A 20000-nucleotide genomic window follows, 5' to 3' on the forward strand; every position below is an offset into this window, starting at 1 on the left:
CTTGAAAGTATGTGAGTAGGCTGCTCCACATTTGAATGGGTCGTGTGAATGTGTTGGCTATGAAGTAGCCTAGTATGCACTGCATACATTTCTACATCAATTCTGTCTCACGTTTTATAATCCTGCAGTAGTGTGTGATTATAATCCTGCAGTAGTGTGTGATTATAACCCTGCAGCAGACCTGTGTGCTACTCTGCTGCCTTCACCAGTGATCATGAACTGTATGTATACTTTTATTCAAACTATAAATACTGTCAAGTCTGTATTGCGGCCTGAATCATAGTGGTTAAGGTACATGACTGGGACCACCTGCTTCGTCTAATCAACTGTACGTCGCCCTGGATAAGAGCGTCAAAAATGCATATATCCTTGTAATGCAGTTACATTGCAATAAAAAAATGTTTTTACTGTTTCTTTTTTTTCCAAATCTGGAATGCCTGGACCAAAGTAATTGTTTCCAAGGCTCAGTATTTATTTTAAAGGTGGCATGTTTTAAAGGTGGCACGTCTATAAATCAAGACTCGGGTTATTTATCTCTATCTCCATCCCCTGTAGTGCGCAGGCGGTCTGTATCCATGGCTCCACCACTGCTGAATTTCACCGAACTTTTAACATAAAGTTGTTATTTGAGTGCGTTCGGTTGGTGCTGGCACTGAGAACACAAAGCCGCGCGAGCGCAGGGCTCTGTTCGCTCGCGGCCCGGGGAAGAAGCGAGGTTCATTACCGGACTCGGTAGGCGGGTTGACGTACCCTGTTTCTGTGCTATTTCTGATCCGCTTCTCAACGCCGTGTGGCAGCCATGTCTTACATAAGCCCGTTCTCTCCGCATGCTGCCGCGCTGCGTTCTACCGATACACTCCACAAGCTAAACATCTCTCTAAAAACTGAAATTGCCCTTAAAAGTCCTTTCCTCGTGTTAGGGCTTTAGTTTCTTTGCCTCCGGTGTGAGTCTTAGGAGATCAGTTTTAGCCTTGAAAGAAACACTGCCTTTTTACTCGTATCTGAGGCAACCTTTAATTAGAATATGAGCATACAGGCCAAAATTAGAGTGTTTCTAATCGATTAGGTACAATATGTAGCCTACTCTGTTAAGAGTTAAGATTATGTATGATTTTACAGAAAGATGTGTACATTCTTTCCACACTGAGTGAGTCAGGTCATGTAGATAAGACAAGAGATATGCCCTCTTGTCACATTGTTGAACTTTTGGTTGTTATCCACTAGGTGTCACCTGTTATTCAGTCATGTGATTTGTGTAGCCCATTGTCTCTTGTATTTAAGCCCGGTCTTTTCACCGTGTCTTTGTTGAGTCTTCGCTGAACCCTCTGTGAGTAACGTTGTCTGATCTTCTGTCAACTAGAACCTTGATTGCCTCATCTGTTTTTTGACCCTGGATTGTTGTACTCTGTGTTACTTGGATTGCCCTTTGGATTTGGTTGCATTACTGGATTATTTTTGGTTTCCCTTTTTTTGGATTACCTGTCTAATGTTTTTTGGCCTTTGTGGATTTAAGGATTGAACTCTGTTTTTGGAATTTTTTCGTATATCTTCTGAGCTTTTGAATTTTGACTTTTGTGAAAATAACTCATTGAACTATACCTGCAGTTGCTCCGCAATTGAGTCATCCTCAGTCCTTGGTGGTTTCGGGGGTTGGTCTCTGACTAGCGCACCAGAGACCCGGGTTCTAGACCTGACTGGCACCCTCTGCATTTGACTCCATCCTAGGCGAAGTGGGCAGCCACACCTAGGGGTCATGGCAACGGCAGGAGCACTAACCTGACACGCATGTCTGAGGAGGAGAAAATGCTGGAGGTTTGATAAGGTGCCAGATACTCTTTAGCTTTTAGCTAAACTAAGCAGTAGGTCGTTTTTTGGGAGGAAAATGTGTGCATTGCTGGGCTGAATGACCTGTCCGTGTGATTGTGGTGTTATGCAATATCACTCTCTTAGAGTTACGAGTACCCAATCGTGGGCAACACTTTTCTCTCTCTCTCTCTACCTCTGGTCTGTCATGACCTCTTCAGAAATGCAGACCAGTTATGAGCCATAATTCATAATCCACTGTCCATAATAGAATTGTTATGGCCACCATGCACCATAACAAGCAGTATAACTACAAAGATCCTAGCAATTTCACGTTTCAGTTAAACGTCACCTTAAATTAATAGATTCATAGTAATATTTAACTCAAAACTGTAACCTGTCATTTTTATCCCATTTTGCTTTTGGACTGAACAGAACCGGGTTTTCCATTTGCTTCACAATTAGGTGCTGTCCTTTTTTTGTGCATCTCTTTTTTTTTGTGTACAGGAAAGGACACTTGCGTGGGGTGGTGAGGGATGTAATTAAGTGTCTCTTTCTACCCCTCTGGATGCTGACTGTGTACCGCAATCCGCTCAAGTGAACACACTTTCATACCAGTTAAGCACAGAGACCCGTCAGAGAGAGAGACCCGTCAGAGAGAGAGACCCGTCACAGAGAGAGACCCGTCACACAGAGAGACCCGTCACACAGAGAGACCCGTCACACAGAGAGACCCGTCACACAGAGAGACCCGTCACAGAGAGAGACCCGTCACAGAGAGAGACCCGTCACAGAGAGAGACCCGTCACAGAGAGAGACCCGTCACAGAGAGAGACCCGTCACACGGAGAGACCCGTCACACAGAGAGACCTCCACCTGGGTGTACCAGGTAAACAGAGCTCCATGCAACACTGCCCAGGTACAATACGCCAAAGTCAATGTCAAAGCATTTCCACAAACCTTTAAAATCTACTCCTCCTATAACAAAGACATTTGAATGATTGTGATTGATGCGACAGCCCTCTTGTGCAGGCAGGTTAGAACATGTTAAAATCGAAATCGAAATCCAGCATGTGAATCATTATCATCATCCTTTTTCATCGTTTCACTGTGGATCAAATCACACAAAGTACACAAGAGAAAAACTATGAGCTGCAACGCATGTTCTGCGTAAAATTAAGCACTTGTTTTATTAAATCAACCTTGCGTGTAACCTTCATTTTGATGTCAATATTGTTGTAACACTAGATTGATAATTACAGATAGTATGCATGTGCTTTCACCAAACATGAGATGGCGCTATCACACTGCAAGAAAATCGCAAATCTTCATTGCTTTTTGGTCTGCTACGGCAAAAAAATATTTTATTTTATTGCATTAGGCTATTCTGCATTGCCATGTTATGTTGTTAGTGAACACATTTAATTCACTGTTCGTTTTGTGGAAGAATCTGGAAAAAAAACTCTGGAAGGAATCATGCTTGCTCTGTATTTCACTTTGACAGGTACCGAAACCAGTAAAAACCTGAATAACATGAATTCAAGCATGGGGAACAGAAACAAATACTTCCTACAAATAATCTGGAAATTGGCTACATGTTGTTTCAAATGCTTACATTCGCCACTGGCTTGCATAACGGTTTATACAAACGTAGCCTAGTAAATTATGTAATTACTGCCAATAAACCTACAGTAGATGCCGAAATGTTTGCGTTTTGTTGAAAAAGGTGAAAGGTGAAAAAAATGTCTGCGAACAGTAAAAGTATGCTACTTTAACACGCTGAACTGCACTTGACCCTCGGGTACTACGTAATTAATACCACGGCGTCGCTACCTACACAGGGACTTAGCTGACCCATGTTATTCTCTCAACGCCTCTCAGTCGTGCACATGCAGACCGTCTGGATGTTACCTAGTACAGGAATTCAGCTTCTCCTGAACTACGGCAGTCCTGCGGTCTATCCGGCAAATTAACAAATGAATGCACGAATGTGATCCCATGTGAATCGGCGGATCCGTCTGAATCCTGTTATAAACGAGCGTCGTCATTTCGCGAGAAACAAGATGAAGAATAACGTTTCCCCTTCTTTTGAGTTGTGGAATAGCTTGCCAGGACGTGTAGTGGAGGCAGAAACTCTGGGGGCTTTCAAGACCAGGCTTTATACGGTGCTAGATACTATTTAGCCTTTAGGCAAACTAAGCAGTAGGTACAGTTTAGTGGTAGGAAAAGGCGAGCATTGCTGCGTCTGCATAGCCTGTTCTCACATTTATGTTATGTTATGTTATGTTATGTAATGCAATGCGATGTGATTCAACTCAGTGATCACTTAAAACATCAGACACCTGAATATATCCCGTACATAACCTGAATTTAACCAAACTATAATTTCAATAAAACCTGGAAAGGCTTTTTCAGTTCTCTTTCTTGAATTTAATTTCCGCTTGTGCTTCGGAGACATTCGTGAATTCAACTGTTGGGTGTGAACAAATGTAAATGCGAGTGTAAATGACCCGAGTCATTCACTAAATGTTTAGAAAGCAGATCATTTGTAGTTTCGCACTCGTTATGAAGTGCCAGTTTGTTTTAATGTGAAGTCACGCAACAGCATGTGATAACGATCAGGCCGCTTTGCAACCTGAGCCGAAATGGAGAATTATAATGATTCTTTCCACTACACTGCCTTTGGTGAGGTTTCCCAGCACACACACCAGCGACACCAGTCGAGGGCTTTCTGGTGAATTTGGTGCGTTGCTGTCTGCGCCGCGTTATCTTGACTGATGAGTCAGGAATGTAAGCGGGTCACCGCGGCTGGGGAACAACACGGGCGTCTGTATCACCGGGCTGTGTGTGACATTAATACAGGGCAGCTCAGAGACCGGGCAGCCTGTAGCCTTGTGGCTAAGGTTCATGACTTGGACCTAGAAGGTTGGTGGTCGAAGCCCCAGTGTAGCCACAATAAGACCAGTGCAGCTGTTAGGCCCTTCAGCAAGGCCCTTAACCCCACATTGCTCCCCTGCTTTGTCTAATCAACTGTAACTCACGTTGGATAAAAGCATCAGCTATAATATAATATGTAATATATAGCCATTATGCGGCACGGATGGTGCAGTGGGTAGCACTGCAGCCTCACAGCAAGGAGGTCCTGGGTTTGAATCCCGGTCAGCCAGGGCCTCTCTGTGTGGAGTTTGCATGTTCTCCCTGTGTTTGTGTGGGTTTCGTCCGGGTATCCTGTTCAGGATAAGCGGGTTAGGATAGTGAATGTATTATTATTATACATATTCAGCTTTTATTTAATAGTATTTAACAGAACTGTTAACAGAACATAACTATCAGAGCAATGAAGTCTAATATTCAGTTGCATACCCCTTAAATGCAGTAACTGTGTAAAATCTCCTCACTCTCACCCACTGAGACATGCAAACACGCAGATGCAGATTGGCAAAACAATCTTCTTAAATGCCCAGAGCTGACCCAACAGATCTCAGAGCTGTCTAAAATGCTCCTCAGAGAGACACAGAGCACTTGTCTGCAGCTCGGGAACAACAAACTTTCAAAACGAAGATGAGCCTTAACCACATGTCCCTTCACCACATGTCCCTTAACCACATGTTTCTTCACCACATGTCCCTTCCACGCTGTTCCTTCACAAAACAGATTTAGGAGTAACCTTGAGCAGTTGGTTCAAGAATATTCAAAACCTAACGAGGGTGGCAAGTTTCACAAAAACAATAATATTCAGCCTCTCTTTGATTCTCTTTCATCCGATTTAGAAGATATTCCCAAATCCAATTCCCAAGGACCCGGCTTCTCTCAGCGGAATCACGGAAAGTCGGTACAGTGCAGGAACCTCGCCCAGGTCAAAGAACTTCACTAGAGAAAAGTCTATCAAAATCAATCAAACGTCACGCCAGCCAGCGGGAAAGCAACTGAAACAAAGTTTGCAGCGCAGCCGCTTTCAACACGCTAGGCCTGGCTTCAGTACCCTCGGCCTTCAAGCACATCTCCATCATAACTGTGAGGTGCCATCTCTTTCTTATAGGATGACATGGGTTTTATTCTTCCAACATCACATGTTTAACTATGCAACACACTTCTGAACTCATCACCACTGTATTCTGTTTTAGTTTACAGGATTTCTGTGCAAATGTATCAAGGGTGTTAATAATTGTGGACCTGACTGTATATACATAATATAAACATACCATTGAGCAACCAAAGAAGGAAGCACTGTCAAAAGCAAATGCAAAGAACAGGCTCTTCAAATCCATTCTTTCTGTTTGAGAAAATGGATGTTTCATAGATGTTTATGTTTTGTTTTTGTTTGTTTTTTAAAACCCATTTAAAAATATTTTTAAAAAATTATTACAATTCCAGGAGTCTTTTCTATTCCTCCTGCAGATGACATTTAGAACTAGTTTTACACAAATTGTTGCTCAGGTATTTGTTCGTGTGAAGTTCAGTGACAGCGTGCGATTCTGTTGTGCTTGGCGAAGGACCAGGAAGAGAATGCTACTCGGACCTTAGCCGAGAAATACGATGTGAAGATTGTATTTTCCGCCAACACTGTTCGGAGAGGTTTTCTTCACCTGTATGGACTAGTGACTCCAGTGAACATTTGCTGTCAGACCTCTGAGACTTCCTGATATCCAGTTCATTAATGATCCCCCCCCCCCCCGCCTTGTTTTCACATCTCTTTAGTGAGAGTTATGTTGTAGGAGAAATTAGGTTGACAGCAGCCGCAGGTGGAAAGTGGGTTAGTCTGGTCTGGTGTAGCTAGCACAGAAGACAGGAGAGCATAACATATGCAGCGTGTGTGTGTTATTTGTTTGTTTGTATGCTCATGATAACTTTTAGGATTATGTAGGCTACTCATTAGTGACATGAGATGTTCTGTACAGGTTCTGTAAGTTAATATGTGTCATTGATTAAAAAATAAAATGGCATAATCAGTTTTTTCGCGCGACTATACGTTTTATACTGTTCCTGATCCCTCCATCCACAAGCAATAATCAATCAGCATTCCACATCCACGGGAATTAAAAGACACTAAAATCACTCCTTGCCAACGTGGAGTTTAAAAACAATTCAAAACAATTTCACTGGCCAATCCTTTGACTGTGAAATGTATTCCACGAGTTACGAAAGTAAAATGGATGTGCTGTTCGTCCCCAAGAAATGCCCAAACTGTTGACGTGACGCTAAATGGCAACCCCACTTCATAACATAACTGCTGGTTTCTTTCTTTCGCGAAAAGCGAGGTATCAGAAACAAAACCTAAAGAGAAAATCTTCTAAATGTAGGCTTGGCATATTAACCAGCATTTATTCGCGTATCTTCAGATAGGAGTTTAAGTGGAATTCGTATGAATGAAAACTTATATCGGTTATTCTAAATGGTCGAATGTATGTTATTCGTTAGAAAAATAGATGAAACATTAGCAGTGTTACATTTGGTCTGGGACATTCCCTGTAGTCTGTGGGCGTGCGAATGTTGTGGGGATTACCCAAGAATGTTTGAGTAGCCTAATGCATATGTAAATAAAACAAAAAAACAGACGTTGATTTTGCATACAAAACATCATCATCATCGCAACAAACTGTGCCATTTTAATGATAGTATTAGATACATTTTGTCGGTCAAGGTAATGAATCCTGGTCTCAAATTACTTAAATTATTTGCACTTGTGAAGTAAGACATGAAATAATTTAAGTCTAAGTCTTTAAACCTTAGATATAATTCTATAAAGTATTCACATGAATCTGAATGTGTTGATCTGTACCTGCTTCCGGTAGCACAGCGCGCGGTTTACCGCCTGACTCGCACCTGTTCTCTCAATAAACAGTCCTTTCGAAGAGAGAAAGACATGCGCATTTCATCAAAATACAGTTTCCAGTAGGCCTATTCACTTTACGACTCTTAAGAGTCGAAAAACAACACAAATAATTATGTTAAAGGGCTAAATAACTTGTGACTGATAGCAAAATAGCCTACAAACAAGTTTAACATTGACTATATGTAACATGGTTAGCTCAGCTAGTTCGCTAGTAAGCACGGATCGTGCAGTGAAAGCGAAGGCTGGTAGCAGGTTATCGTGACAACACTCCCCGATGACGTAATCCTCAAATTCAAAAGAATGTTGTTGCCCTTGGCTAGGGGCGAGTTCGTCTTTAGCTGACTGGTAACGCGTTCGTTCAACAAATAATTTGGACAAGTGAGAGGCCGGGGTTCAAATCCCACCTCGGACTCAGGCAAATGTCTCACCTGTTACATATAACACAATAATTGGCGTGGACAACCATGAAGAATTGGAGTAGCCCATAGATCCACCTGTTCGTGCATAGCCTAAGCACGCTATTATTTACAGATTTATAGATTGCAGTGTTGTTTGCACGATAACATAACCTATAGCAAGGGTGCCCATTCATATGCCGTGGAGAGCCGAGAGTATGTAGGTTTTCATTCCGACCAATCACAACACTAGCTGATTTGCACCCCGGGCCTATAGGCACGGTGCTTTCCTGGACTGCAGCACTAAAACGTGGCTCGCGGCTCTCGTCCAATGAGCGAAGTTATTTATTATTGGGCGGAGTGTATGGGGGAATTCCGCGAGCGTCAAAACTTAAAAGTGACTAGATCACCTTTCACTGATTCAGTCTAGACCGGTCATTGATAAAAAACGCATACTCTGCTATAGACGGCGTCTTCAGAATGAGCGGTGAGTAGCCAAGTTACGCGCCGTCCGCTTTAATTTTTATCGGGACCTGTATTGTTCGTTGAGGTGCACACGCTGGACCGCATGTGCCATGTTTCTACTGATGCCAAGAGAGAATGCAGTTGCCTATCAAATGTAGTTTGGGATTTCTTCGTCCTTCGCCTTGTGCAGGTTGTGCATAGTATTTTTTGTCAGTTTAATTCAAAGCAACTGCGCTGTTATTACTTTTAGGTCTATCTATTTTAGAGATATAGGCTTTATGTTGGTAGCTATATGTTTACTGTTTGCTCACATACAGTTGACTCGGTCTGCATTGTGAAGTAGCCTACATTTATTTTGACAGTTATATTAGCTTCGTCAGTCACTGTCAGAATCCGCCTGTAGCCGCTTCAAGTTATTTGAATGGTCTTCTTTCGGTTTATATTGTTTGAACTAGCTCTTTAATCAACAGGTTTGTTTATACCTGTTTGAACTTCATTCACGCAAACGACAACGGTTATAACCGTTAGATGACTGCTCGCGGAAAGAACATTATATAGGCTAGCCGTGGGTGAAAGGAGAGACGGGGGCGGAGGTTTTAATGTCTGCTGCATTACAAGCTGAGTCTTTGAACCAGGAGTTCCGAATCTTGAGCTTGGGTGTCTTTGTCGAACTACTCGGTCATCTCTGCGACAAGAGGAAGTCGCAAAATTCCAAAACTCATTTAGCAAAATCACAAGTTTCCCGAAAGTCCAGCTGGACTAAACTATGGGTATTGAATTAGGCTACTATCACTTTCGAATTTAGATCGGAGCAGGTCATGTTATTAGTTCATTAGAGAGCATCAGAGCAAATATATAGATTGTATTTCGAGTAAAGTACTGTAACGTGACTTATGGACAAAACGATACCGTCCGTTTGAGTGTACCTGCATCCAACCCTTTACTCTGTTTACGGTTGTAGGGAAGAATGAGTGGGAAAGCACAGAGCCGTGTTGAGTGAAAGTGTCATGTATAGTATATGCCTCCAGGCCGTCGCGTATTATTGTTTGTGTATTGTTACGCCTGGGGCACCACCAATAATTAGCCTTTAAATTGTATGAGATCATAAAATATATGAAAGATTTGCCATTGCTAAATGTCCCTTTACATAGTGGTTACAGGTACCTCAATATTACTGAGGCATCAAGTGTTGTCAGTTATTGTTTGCTCTAATATTGGCGCCTTCTTTCCAAACTCAGGCTATAAAAATATGAAGGAAAGTTTTTTCCATTAATAATCACAGCTAAAATTATGCGTTAGTAATGCCTGAAATTATTAATTTATTATTGTTTTGTTTTTTTCCTCCCCTCCAACAGTAACATACAGGCCCATGCTGCAGAGTCCCCGTTTCTCAGGTCAGTAAACTCAGCATGAAGATGTGGCTTTCAAACTAAATTAGCCCTGCATCAGACTTGTGAGACTGCCTTGATATACATAAAACAACTGGGGGATTTACCCGCTACAAGACTCCAGCAATGTGCCTTTACCCCGTTAAGGTGTGCGATCACAAATGTGATACTGGTGATGCAACAGTCACTGCTGAAATGCAAGTTCTAGAACATTGACTTAGAATGTTGGAAAAAAAAAAAAAATATATATATATATATATATATATATTCCAGAAAATCCTACTATTCAAAAAGGGTTAACAGTACCAACGCATCTCAGGTACGGCTGTCATTCTCTTCCACCAGAACAGGTTTTTAGCGTGGTGCTATATTTGTGCACGTTTTACGGCCTGAGTTTTAGATTCACGACTAGATTTTACGCGTTCTTGCAGACTCAGCCTTCCCGAGCGTGCTCGGGCGTGTTTGTGCATGAGGGGAGAGGATGAAAGCGTGTGTAAGATGTGACGTGTGTTGTGGTCAGGGTGAGTGCAGGGTCACTGAAACCTGGCACTGCACCCGGCTCTGCTCCTCCACTGCGGTCCCAGGTGAAATGAGCTGAACTGCATCACATTTTATTTATTTTATTTAGCAGGCATTTTCATCTGAAGCGATGTAGTAGAGTAGGTTTTTTTTTGTTCTTTTTTTTGTTCAAAAGTCAGTGTTCTAGAACTCCTTTGATTCCAGTGACCAGTAGTGATTGTGACATCAGTTGAAGAGCATTCTGATCCCACTGTTAAAGCAGTGGTCCCCACCCCTGTTTCTGGAGACGTTGAGCGGGGTGTGCTTTGTTAGGGTTGGAGAGAAAACATACTCTTGTAGGATCAACCAGGACGGTAGATCTCCAGGGTTGGTTAAAAAGCCGTAATGGGTTAAGAGCTTCAGTCAGCGCTCACCTCTCCCTGTCCTGGTTTGGCATAGGGGGAGAGCCACGGGTGCGGATTCTGGAGCAGCCCAAACAGAGGGGCACGCGCTTCAGGTACAAGTGCGAGGGTCCGTCTGCAGGCAGCATCCCCGGAGAGAGGAGCTCAGAGAACAGCAGGACCTTCCCCAGCGTCCAGGTCAGAGGCCGTTTTGTGTGACTCTTCTGTGCCATGTCGGCCATTTTGTGTGACTCTCCTGTGCCACGTTGGCCATTTTGTGTGACTCCCCTGTGCCACGTCGGCCATTTTGTGTGACTCTCCTGTGCCACGTCGGCCATTTTGTGTGACTCTCCTGTGCCACGTTGGCCATTTTGTGTGACTCTCCTGTGCCACGTCGGCCATTTTGTGTGACTCTCCTGTGCCACGTCGGCCATTTTGTGTGACTCCCCTGTGCCACGTCGGCCATTTTGTGTGACTCTCCTGTGCCACGTCAGCCATTTTGTGTGACTCTCCTGTGCCACGTCAGCCATTTTGTGTGACTCTCCTGTGCCACGTCAGCCATTTTGTGTGACTCTCCTGTGCCACGTCAGCCATTTTGTGTGACTCTCCTGTGCCACGTTAAGGTACATGACTGATCAATCAGTGCAGCTGTTGGGCCCTTGAGCAAGGCCCTTAACCCAACATTGCTCCAGCGGGGATTCTCTCCTGCTTAGTCTAATCAACTGTAAGTCACTTTGGATAAAAGTGCAGGTTAAATTGCTGTACTGTAATGTCAGACACAAGCAACATGGAAAAATAGTAATGATTCCCCAGATTCTTCACTAAGACACAGACAGGCACACTTTTAGGGCTGGTCGCAGGTGTGCTGAGTTTTTGGGAGACGTGCTACGAGAATGCCAAATGTAAACAACCTACCAATTATATTTTTGTTTTGTTGTTGTAGATTTCAAACGTCTACGGGCAGGGCAAGGTTCGCGTGTCGCTGGTGACCAAGAGCGAGCCGTACAAGCCACACCCCCACGAGCTCGTGGGGAAAGACTGCAAGGACGGGTACTACGAGGCGGAGTTCGGCCCGGAGCGGAACATCATCATGTGAGTGAGATCGCCGCCGTTTATGAACGCAGCCTGTCTTTCTGTTGTTTCATGGTGAGCTCTGAACCAGGTGTGTCTTTCTGTTGTTTCATGGTGAGCTCTGAACCAGGTGTGTCTTTCTGTTGTTTCATGGTGAGCTCTGAACCAGGTGTGTCTTTCTGTTGTTTCATGGTGAGCTCTGAACCAGGTGTGTCTTTCTGTTGTTTCATGGTGAGCTCTGAACCAGGTGTGTCTTTCTGTTGTTTCATGGTGAGCTCTGAACCAGGTGTGTCTTTCTGTTGTTTCATGGTGAGCTCTGAACCAGGTGTGTCTTTCTGTTGTTTCATGGTGAGCTCTGAACCAGGTGTGTCTTTCTGTTGTTTCGGGGTGAGCTCTGAACCAGGTGTGTCTTTCTGTTGTTTCATGGTGAGCTCTGAACCAGGTGTGTCTTTCTGTTGTTTCGGGGTGAGCTCTGAACCAGGTGTGTCTTTCTGTTGTTTCATGGTGAGCTCTGAACCAGGTGTGTTTTTCTGTTGTTTCGGGGTGAGCTCTGAACCAGGTGTGTCTTTCTGTTGTTTCATGGTGAGCTCTGAACCAGGTGTGTCTTTCTGTTGTTTCATGGTGAGCTCTGAACCAGGTGTGTCTTTCTGTTGTTTCGGGGTGAGCTCTGAACCAGGTGTGTTTTTCTGTTGTTTCGGGGTGAGCTCTGAACCAGGTGTGTCTTTCTGTTGTTTCGTGGTGAGCTCTGAACTGAAGCAGGTGTGTGTTTTTGTGAACCAGGTGTGTGTTTTTGTGAACCAGGTGTGTGTTTTTCTGAAGCAGGTGTGTGTTTTTGTGTAGCTTTCAGAACCTGGGGATCCAGTGTGTGAAGAGGAGAGAGGTGAAAGACGCCATCATGCAGAGAGTGGCTCGCTCCATCAACCCCTTTAACGGTGAGAGACTCCCCCACTTTCAGCCTCAATCCCCTTCTCCTCTCGCCTGTGTGGGGGACACTACTCTCAGGTCCACAGCTACTGCTGCTGGGACAGACACCCAGGCTTCAGTGGTAAAGGGATGACATTTATATAGCGCCTTTACCCAAAGTGCTTTACAGCTATGCCTCTCATTCACCCACTCACACATACACACTCACACACACACACACACACACACTCACCAACGGTGATAGGCTGCCAAACAAGGCACCAACCAGCTTGTCAGGGGAAATTGGGGGTTAGGTGTCTTGCTCAGGGACACTTAGACACACCCAGGGCGGGGATAGAACCGGCAACCCCCTGACGGCCGGTGACCTTGTGTAAAAAGTGCAAACCTGTCACGACACCAAACATTAGTATGTCAGCTTCTAAATATCAGAAGAAACAGAAACTCCAGTAAGGTACAGTAAGGTGCAATGGTCCGTGTGATGATTACTGGGAGGTATGTGAAGCTACCAGGTGCCTGTGTCTGTGTGGGGAAACTGTACACAAATCAGTGCCGTAAACCCTCAGCCAATCCCAGCTGGGAGCGAGGGCAATGATGTCACTCATAAACAAAACAGAGTAGCTCTGCGTTCAGAGGCTAACAGCCCCAATAACCCTGACTAATACAAGAGACCAGTCATTTCCCAACAATGCAGTGTGGTTTCAGACCTTCAGGGAGGGGGGGAGGGGGGGAGGGGCGGAAACAGGGTCACCTGTAGCTGTTAATATTAGTCATAGTCGCAGTGACAGTTTTAATGTTTTGGAAAATAATGGTTGAGAAACATGAATCACACAGTTTCCATAGCTGTAATGAACGGCAGAGTCCTGCAGCGATCTCCACCAGGAGGAAGGGTCTGAGGCTGTGCAGGAGGGTACCGCTAGCCTGGCATTAACCTGGAGGCCGCAGCGTTGTATTAAAAACAGAAATATTCACCTGTTAAGACAGTGTTCCTTCTCCCCCTCCCCCTCCTCCCCCCTTCTCTCTCTCTCTCTCCACCACCCACTCCTGCGTTCACACTCTTTCTCTCGCTGAGCCGCCCCCTTGTTTCTCACCTTTTTTCTCAAAAAACTTTTTCTCCCTCTCCCTCTCCCCCTCTCTCTCTCTCTCTCTCTCTCTCTCCCCCTCTCCATCTCGCTCTCTATCTCTCTCCCTGTCCCTCTCTCTCCCTCCCCCTCTCTCTCTCCCTCCCCCTCCCCCTCTCTCTCTCTCTCCCTCCCTCCCCCTCTCTCTCTCTCCGTCTCCCTCCCTCCCCCTCTCTCTCTCTCTCTCTCTCTCTCTCTACCAGGTGCAGTGTTTTTTTCTGTCGTTTATCTTTTCCCCCGGCGGCCCCTTCCACGGCAGAGCCTCCCCCGCTGGTGACATCACCGTGTGGCCGAGGGGGGGCTGTGTGGGGGCGGGGTGGCCTTTCTGCCAAAGCGTAAAAGGAGGAACTCCTCAAACAATGTGAAAGTGTGTGTGGGTGGAGACAGCGTAAATACACACACATATCTGTGCTTGTGCGAGTGTGTGTGTGTGTGTTCGTGTGCGTCAGGTGGATCTGCTCGTACCACGCGTGATATTTGAAACCCAGGTTCCCCGGCTCATTTGAGCATTGTGAGACCACAAAACGCGTTCGCTGGAGTCCTGCTCAAGGCTTGGGATTCTTGAACCGTTTAATACTTTAGAACCGTTTAGCACTTCTTTGTCCCCTGAAACGCCTTTAGATCCTAAAACAGAGGAGAGACTAAGGCCAGGTAAATGGAAGTGAGTGTACTGATGCGTTGGGTCATTGTTGGGTTGTGTTGTGCAGTTCCCCAGGACCAGCTGCTGCAGATGGACGACTACGACCCCAACGTGGTGCGGCTCTGCTTCCAGGTCTTCCTGCTGGACGAGTCGGGCGACTACACCCTGGCCCTGACCCCCATCGTCTCCAACCCCATCTACGACAACCGTGAGTGCCCTCCCGCGAGCTCTGGAGTCCGGTCGTGTGACGGCTTCCACAGTCTGCTGTCGCTCGATGCAGGAACCCCTTGCTTCTTTTCATCTCACTTTTCCACACCCGTTCATCCACGGAGTGTGTGTGTGTGTGTGTGAGTGTGTGAGTGTGTGAGTGTGTGAGTGTGTGAGTGTGTGAGTGTGTGAGTGTGTGAGTGAGTGTGTGTGTGTGTGTGAGTGTGTGTGTGTGTGTGTGTGTGTGTGTATGTGTGTGTGTGTGTGTGTGTGTGTGTGTACAACTTGCCGTTTTTGTGTGGCCACTGGCTCTATGGGGGCGACACAGCAGGTTAGAGGAAGTACTGATAGAGAGAGAGAGAGAGAGAGCGAGAGATGGAGAGAAAGAGATAGAGCGAGAGATAGAGAAAGCGAGAGAGAGACCCAAGAAGAGTTGAAGATACAGAAAGTGAGCGCTGAGCTGAGAGAGGAAGTCACACATTTCATTTTCACTTTTTACACGATGGGCACTTCCTCTGGGCACGATCTTCAGCTACAGGTTCTTTTCAAAAATGTAACCCCCCCCCCCCCCGCCCCCGCCCCCGCAGTGAGGCGAGGGAGTGATGGTGTGGGGGATGTCCTGACGTATGCACTGTATCTCGCAGGGGCGCCCACGACTGCCGAACTGAGAATCTGCCGGGTCAACAGGAACAGCGGGACCGTGAAGGGCGGTGACGAGGTCTTCCTCTTATGTGACAAGGTTCAGAAGGGTGAGCACCCCGACACAGCTGCTGCTTCAGCCTCACTTCACTGGGTCCACTTGCACAACTGGGGTTTTTTTTTTTGGTTTTTTTTTTGTCAATATTACTTGGCTTAAAGCCGGGTTACCTGTTTTTGAGGTATACGTTTTAAAACAGATCATTAATATGAAATACAGCAGGTTGGATTAAGTCATTCCTTTTCATTAAGTTCATCGATTCATTCCACATACCCAGCCTCCCCTATTTAAGACACTATCTTTTATACCACACATTCAGACACTCATTCATTCATTCATTCATTCATTCATTCATTCAGACTCCCCCAGCTTATATAGATGCAATTCACTTACTCATTCACTCATTCAGACTCCCCCAGCTTATATAGATGCAGTCCATTCGCTCACTCGTTCATTCGCTCACTCGTTCATTTGTCCACTCGTTCATTCGTTCGCTCGCTCGTTCCAGACGACATCGAGGTGCGCTTCTCGACGCAGAGCTGGGAGGCCAAGGGCTGCTTCTCCCAGGCGGACGTGCACCGCCAGGTGGCCATCGTGTTCAAGACTCCGCCCTACGCCAACGTGTCCGTCACCGCCCCCGTCACCGTGGCGATGCAGCTCCGCCGGCCGTCCGACCAGCAGGTCAGCGAGCCCATGGAGTTCCGCTATCTGCCCGACAACAAAGGTGAGGCCCGGCGGCCAATCAGGGGCTCCGCTCCTCAGGCCCATCGTCTGGTCTTGTTGAGTGTTGGGGTTTCGGCCTCCCCTTTCAGTGTCAGTCAATGGTAACAATACGGTAAAAATAGTGTACTTCTAACGTCCCATATTTTTTAGCAGTACCGGCAACCTTTACCGCCAACCAGCGCAAACCCCACTTATGTCACAAAGGAGAAGCGGAGTTAGTTATACGGAATGCTTTAACCCTGCTAGCTGAGAAAAGAGCAAACTGACTGGGACAGTCTGGGACTGAAATTTTCCTTGAATGTTTTTCTGAATGTAATATGCCCGATTCTTAAAAAAAAAAAGAAGAAAAAACCGTTTTGTCTGTTTCCCCTTAAATTGTGAGATTCAGTGGTTTCCTGTGTTTTTCCCGCCACAGATCCGCACGGCTGCCAGGAGAAGAAACGGAGGCTGGAGGACATCATGAGGTCCTTCTCCAGCGGTGAGGAGCTAACGCTAACGCACGGCTAACGCACTCAAACTCACACTAACACATGCTGACGCACTCTAACGCACATGAACGCACGCAACACACTCTAACGCACAGCTAACACACACTAACACACGGCTAACGCACACTAATGCATGGCTAATGCACGCTAACTCACTCAAACACACTGTTTTTACCCAACTTATGGCAGTGAGAGTAACTCATGCCGTTTCTGTGCAGGGGTGAACTTCAACAGACCCAGCCTTGTGCCATGGATCAACCACTCCATCAAGCAAGGTAGGAATCAGAAATTCTGCGCTTATAAGTAAATAATTCGTTATGTAGCTGATGCTTTTTCCCAAAGCGAATTACAGTTGATTAGACCAAGCAAGGGACAATCCCCCCTGGAGCAATGCGGGATTAAGAGCCATGCTCAAGGGCCCAGTCATGCACCATATCCACTAGACAGCAGATGGCTCATTTAACGTTTAGGCAAACTAAGCATCAGGTAGACCTTAGTGACAGGTGAAGGAGATACTGGGCTGAATGGCCTGTTCTTGCCGTTGTGTTGTCGCCAGGAACGACGGACCCTTCAAGTGCAGATTTTTACTTTCCTTTCAGAAGCGAAAACCGCGAACATGAACACGTCCGCCATGGTCCCGCCCCCTCCGCCAGCCGCCTGCACGTTCCGCAGCGGCCCCCCCCGCCCCCGCCATGACATCACCGGCCTCGGTGTCCATCAACCACATCGTGCCCCGCCTCTTTCCCGCGCATGCGGCGCTGGGCGTGGTCCCCGTGTCCGCCGCCAACGGCCACGCCGCACAGCCCCCCGCCCCCGCGCCGGCCCCCCACCCCGGGGCCGACGCCAACGGAGGCATGCCCCTGCTCACCGAGACCGACCTGCTGCAGTGCCTGGGCGACGACCTCCGGGGCCTCCACGGCCTCCCGGGCCTCCAGAGCTCCGGCGGCCAGGCCCAGCGCGCGCCCCTCCTCAGGGCGGACCGCCCGGCCGCAGGGTGTGCGGCCCAGGCCCCCTGGCCCGGCCTGGGCCTCTCGGCGGTGCAGGACGTGCTGAACGGGGCCTCGTCCGGGATGATGGAAGCGGACCTGGAGGGCAGCCTGAACGGCCTCCACGACTTCACCAGGCCTCCCCTCCAGGGTCAGTTTCAGCTGAAGCAGGAGCCCCTGGGAGCCCCCGCCCCGGCCCCCGGCGAGGCCTCGCAGACGTACTGCACCCTGGCGCCCTGCGCGCTGGGGGCCCTGTGGCAGAACGGGCCGGAGAACGGGTACCGCCCGGCCTTCGACAGCGTGAGGTCGCACATCGCTTTCTCCCCCGGCGGCATCGACCTGGAGGAGCACTGCCAGGCCTTACCTGCCGTTAACTGGTCGTTCATCGGCGAGTAACCAGCGACCGGAACCGGCCCGGGTCCGTAGAGCATCGTCCTCAACTGCCCGCGAAACTGAATTTAACTGCCCTCATTTACTGTACGTGATTGATTGATACAACTGTTCAGTTAACGCAGTCAACGGGGGCAGCTATTGTTAAAACTGTGTCTATAAGACGGTCTCCACTTACCTTGAGGGAAAGCGCACTCAAGCCACCCCCCTCCCAGACAATTAAGAAAAAAGTTTTCAAGATATGTATGTTTATTGTAGTAAGAGTTTGAAGACGGGGTTGTTGGGGTGTTTTCTCAGGATGAACAGAATGTTTAGGGTCTTGTACAGACAGGTACAGCTGCAGTTTCAGGGAACGTTTTCGGCCTGTTTCAGCTAGCCAGTTTGTGGCCAATACCAGCTCACCGACATTGCTAATCAGTGTCAATCAGTAATATACTTAATTTATTTTTTTATCTAAATTTCCAAGTGATATATTTGACTGCTTTCTAATAGTTTTTCTGAGTGTTATCGAGTGTATGGTGGGAACATATAACTTAGGTTCCCTTGTTCTTCTCATGTTTTAAATGGATGATTTAAATGTAATTCTGTTCCTAATAAGGACACCGAGAGGGATTTGGCATTCCTCAGTAATGGCTATGTCATGATTAAAACTGTACGACTGCATGCAGCTCGAAGCTGTGAAGAGTGCCAGTTTACAAACAGGACAGTTTCACACACCAGAGTTAACCGTTTAGCAACGGACACCAATCTCTCCACTGCAATCAGATCAATGATCAAGCTCATCAGGGGAACACACAGTGTTTCAACAACGTCACGTGGTTCTCTCCAGCTTTGTAGAGAATTAGACATCTCAAATATATTGTCGCATAACTATGAATGTATTGATTTAATGGTACTTGCATACCAAATGATCTTATTGAATGTACTGTTTTTTTCTATTCTGTTGTATATCTTATCACTCAATAAAGCTATATTGTTTTAAGTGAGATTTCTTTTCAATTTTTTATCCAATTTCAAAATATACACTATAAAATATACACATTATAAAGGACCATACCTGTTCAGCAGAAAACTGGACTCGTAAAATAATAATGTATAAAAAGCAACACACAGAACCTTTTAAAAAAACGTACACAAACTGGAATTTGTTTGTGTGGACAAGAAAAAGTGCACTGGTGTAACATTACACCAGAAAACAAAACAAATCAATAATTCCTTCAAATACTGAAATGCATGTAGAAATGGGGCATGGGCCAGCCTGTAGCATAGTGGTTAAGGTAAATGACTGGGACACGCAAGGTCGGTGGTTCTAATCCTGGTGTAGCCAAAATAAGATCCGCACAGCCGTTGGGCCCTTGAGCAAGGCCCTTACCCCTGCATTGCTCCAGGGGAGGATTGTCTCCTGCTTAGTCTAATCAACTGTACGTCGCTCTGGATAAGAGCGTCTGCCAAATGCCAATAATGTAATAATGTAGAAATAAGCTACTAATTTCCTGGAGAAAATAAAACTGGCCAGTCACAGGTTTGCTGGGTTTTGATGTTATTTAATCAAACATAAAAAACCAAAAGTTTCTGCACGTATTTTACAAATAATAATAATAATACCTACTCGGGTAAGCCGACGTGAAAGCAGGAGTGCTGGGAATCTGTGGCGGCCATTTTGTGAAGCAGACACAGCGCCGTCAGTCTCTCCGACATGGCCGCCGATTCCACACGCCCGGCACATCCGTTCAGCTCCACATTATCAACACTGACCGCCCGGCGCCGTTAAGGAAGAAACACTCCGATCTGACCGAAGCTCGCTAAGAGGCGTGACTACAGTAAGCACAACACCATGGTAACAGGGGTTCTGTTCCGTAGCACCAGAAATTCCTGTCACTGACAAGAGACCTCCGGCTGGGAGGATAGAAAGTAAGGCAGGAGTGGGTGGGATATCTATGGTAGTCCGCTATGGTATGTAGTCGTCTATGGTA

General features: G+C 46.4%; 2 protein-coding genes across 2 annotated transcripts in view; one reads left to right on the top strand and one right to left on the bottom strand.

Moving 5' to 3' along the window:
• Nucleotides 1-8423: 8423 nt before the first annotated feature.
• LOC133122814 (proto-oncogene c-Rel-like) lies at nt 8424-17218 on the top strand. Its single transcript, XM_061233015.1, has 10 exons — nt 8424-8518; nt 9852-9890; nt 10842-10981; nt 11727-11875; nt 12695-12786; nt 14604-14744; nt 15388-15492; nt 15949-16164; nt 16579-16641; nt 16870-17218. The coding sequence occupies exons 1-10, from the start codon at nt 8512-8514 to the stop codon at nt 16956-16958; spliced, it is 1041 nt and encodes a 346-aa protein (XP_061088999.1). The 5' UTR covers nt 8424-8511; the 3' UTR covers nt 16959-17218.
• Nucleotides 17219-19565: 2347 nt separating this feature from the next.
• pus10 (pseudouridine synthase 10) overlaps nt 19566-20000 on the bottom strand; it is a 19969-nt gene continuing 19534 nt past the window's right edge. The window contains exon 18 of the mRNA XM_061233019.1: nt 19566-20000. This exon is cut by the window's right edge and continues 334 nt beyond it. The gene's annotated coding sequence lies outside the window, so the exon portion shown is untranslated.

The sequence above is a fragment of the Conger conger genome, chromosome 2, assembly GCF_963514075.1.
Source record: "Conger conger chromosome 2, fConCon1.1, whole genome shotgun sequence".
NCBI lineage: Eukaryota > Metazoa > Chordata > Actinopteri > Anguilliformes > Congridae > Conger > Conger conger.